We start from the raw sequence: 3,060 nt of genomic DNA, 5'->3' as shown, positions 1-3,060 counted from the left end.
ATAACGTTCCCGAAGTTGTCGACCTAAATGGTGATGTAAATGCAGACTTAGTCTTACAAACTAGTGATCAGAATGATCAAGAGAAGGTTAAACCTGTTCTACAGGCAGTGTTTACTCATCTTATGTCAGCTAGTAAAGAATTGTAACCGATGCAGTGAACAGATTGACAAATAATCTAATAATCTTCCAAAGTGAAATCATAATCAAATAATCTACAAAAGAAAATAATTTATTTTTCACACAAGAGAAATACAAAAACGCTTAAACAATTAACTTCCTAAACATCCTATTGTTAAAATCCAAGTCCTAGTTTTTGTCCACTTCCTGTTCTAACATTATGCATCAAGTGTTTGAAAAAAATCTAAACATTCAATACAAATTCCCAACCTTTTCTATGTTAAACTTGAAATACCAATAAAGGTATGAGCATATAACCAAAATTGTTATCATTAACTTGCCCCATAGGCATCATCAGAGAAACACAATCCCAAGTAAAAACCAACCAAAAATTAAGATATCAAAAGAGAAACTGAAGGAAACAAAAGTCAAATAAAGTTTTGTCATAGTGAACAAAATTGCAATAGGAACGGTTACATATATAGTTCAGCCTGTCAGCTCGGGTTCAAACCACTACCAGATCATCACAATTTGTTTTTCTATTACACATGATTGAGCTCTCCCATCGCCACATATATAAATGGCAAGTTTACCTGCTCAATCGTAGATATTCTCTCTTCTTTTAATTTGCAGTCTTCAGACGTAGAATAACTAGTCGTACATGAGTAAATGTTTAAATCACTTTGTCCCCTGCAAATATAATACTAAATTGCATTAGCATGTTAAAGCATAAACTCAGATAAATAGAGTATACAGAAAAAGAAGAAAAATAGAGTCGAGTTTGAATAATTAACAAAAACACTAACTACATCCAAAGCAATAATTAACCTTTGGAAGGAACTTACTTCCTCGGGTTACTTCGATCTTTAGTTTTTCGGTTACAGCAGTCAGCATGTTACAAACTTTGGCTTCACCTGTCAAACAACTAACCAGTCCTTCAATTGATCTTAACTCCTCATGAAACTGTGGGTGTAACACCAATGAAGAAAAATTCTCATCAAGCACAAAACCAAGGCATTTTACAACATCTTCAAGTTTAGGAATCCAATGGTATGCATCCAAACCTAAAACTGATGGGGCTTTCGGACATGGACCAGATTGAGTAAACCTCTCATATTTCTTAAACCACTTTGCTAAATAGCGAATCAAGTTCAACAACTCTTTGCCATTCAACTTACTGAATGCAGGGGATGACATTGCATTGTTGATGTTTGGTGATGAAACCAAGTAATGCAAACAAAGTTCAGGGGCAGAGAAACCATCGTATGCCATCATAAATAAAATAGAAGCCTCCTTCGCAACAAGCGAAATCTTCCGCTCGAGGTTGCTGTTACTGGCTGTCTCAATGGCAAACAATGTTTGATTCTCCCACTCCTTCTTTATAGATACCATAGAATCATAAGCATCTTTAGACGGAGAAAGAAAATACCTCAAAATGGAGAATATTTCCAACGTACCGAGATCACTTGCATGCATACAACACAAACAGATCAAATCAGACCTCTTTTTTTCCACCAGCTTAACAACCAGGTTTGAATAACACGAATTCACAATAACACCATTAATAATCAAAGGTTCAACCAATTCCCATATCTCCAACAAAACACACCCATCCAAAACCAGACCAGCAACATCTTTACCAATGAAAGATCCAAGTTTATGAATCAAAATCTTGCAATAAGCACTACCAGAGGAATCACCGGTCTCAATCAAAACCCCAACTTTCTTCCTAATGTTTTCAAGAAATGAAATCAAACTACCAATAAACTCATCCTTTTTCAAATTATTCGTGCTCTTAACCTTCCTTTTCAGCTCCTCCATAAATTTTTTGTTGATCTCAATGATTTCGTTATCAGTTTTAGAAATTTTCCATCCAATAACGGGTTTAATAGGGTACGAAGAAGAATCATCTTTAAGTTCAGACTTCAAATTAGAAAAAATCTGATCCGGATTGAGAACAACCGGATAATCCGAATGTAAATCAAGTGATTTGGAATTAACAGACGCATCCTTAATGAGTTCCAGTAAAGTTGTCATGATTGAAATTGCAAACAATGATAACTGCAAAAAAAAAAAAAAAAAGCAAAAGAATAAACTTCATACTAGTAACTAGGTTTTGTTGAACAGATTACATAAGTAGCACTTCTATAAGACATAGTTACAGGAAAAATTAGACAAATTACTCAAAATTTATGCAATATTCGTAATTTCCAATAACAAGTCACGATTTTTAAGCATAAAATGTTAGAAATGAATGAAAACTCGCTGTAAAAGAAGCAAAACAAATGGTATATACAAAATCGAAAAAGCTACAGTAACATGCTTACAATTCAGTTTCGCAAAGAGAACGGTTGTTTGAAGCAAATGAGAGTTCGCCGGAGATTGATGTCGACGGCAAACTGCTGCGCCGGAAGGAGGTACAGAGGGGGAGGGTTTATGAGCGACTGTGTTTTTAGGGTTTTAAGTTTTTATCTTTTTTCTGAAAAAAATATATAAAAATTGTTTTTTTGGATAGATAATTATGATAATGGGCCAAAAAATTGATTGCGCTTAAAATTAGAATGATATAACTAAGAATCATCTATTTCTCACCCCTACGTTCCCCATTTTTCAAATTTAATATATTTCTATATTGTGTTTAAACGTATAATAAATATTAAGTGAAAATATATAATATTTACTGATTGAAAAATAAAGTGACTTTTTTATTTTGGTGCTGCAAAATTTTTTAAATAGTAAGTGAAATATTTGAGAATGAAAAATATTCATATATTTCAAACTTTTTGAATGGTAGAAGGCTCTATACCATACATTTTACAAAGTATTAATTTTAAGGATGTGTTTATTTATATTAAACTAAATATGGTTGTGTTTACGCGAAAAACTCTACTTTGAACAACTCATCCGAAGCTGGTTAAAAAGAGTCACAATGTGAGATTTTTC

General features: G+C 33.0%; 1 protein-coding gene across 2 annotated transcripts; it reads right to left on the bottom strand.

Annotated features, from left to right (window-relative positions):
- Positions 1-492: 492 nt before the first annotated feature.
- On the bottom strand, positions 493-2,603 carry LOC131661756 (uncharacterized). Of its 2 annotated transcripts, none has more exons than XM_058931367.1 (3): positions 2,445-2,603; positions 946-2,178; positions 493-807 (listed from the first exon to the last, which is right to left on the bottom strand). In XM_058931367.1, the coding sequence occupies exons 2-3, from the start codon at positions 2,152-2,154 to the stop codon at positions 796-798; spliced, it is 1,221 nt and encodes a 406-aa protein (XP_058787350.1). In that variant the 5' UTR covers positions 2,155-2,178; positions 2,445-2,603; the 3' UTR covers positions 493-795. The 2 variants fall into 2 exon arrangements, with proteins under 2 accessions (XP_058787350.1, XP_058787351.1); XM_058931368.1 differs by having other exon boundaries at positions 963-2,178.
- Positions 2,604-3,060: the final 457 nt, after the last annotated feature.

This window comes from Vicia villosa, linkage group LG3 (genome assembly GCF_029867415.1).
Source record: "Vicia villosa cultivar HV-30 ecotype Madison, WI linkage group LG3, Vvil1.0, whole genome shotgun sequence".
In the NCBI taxonomy this organism is placed as follows: domain Eukaryota; kingdom Viridiplantae; phylum Streptophyta; class Magnoliopsida; order Fabales; family Fabaceae; genus Vicia; species Vicia villosa.
Note: the sequence above shows the minus strand (reverse complement) of the source record. Positions and strands in the feature narration are given on the sequence as shown.

Excerpts from the sequence above, each read along its gene's own strand:
- LOC131661756 (XM_058931367.1), bottom strand. The coding sequence starts at position 2,154 with ATGACAACTTTACTGGAACTCATTAAGGATGCGTCTGTTAATTCCAAA.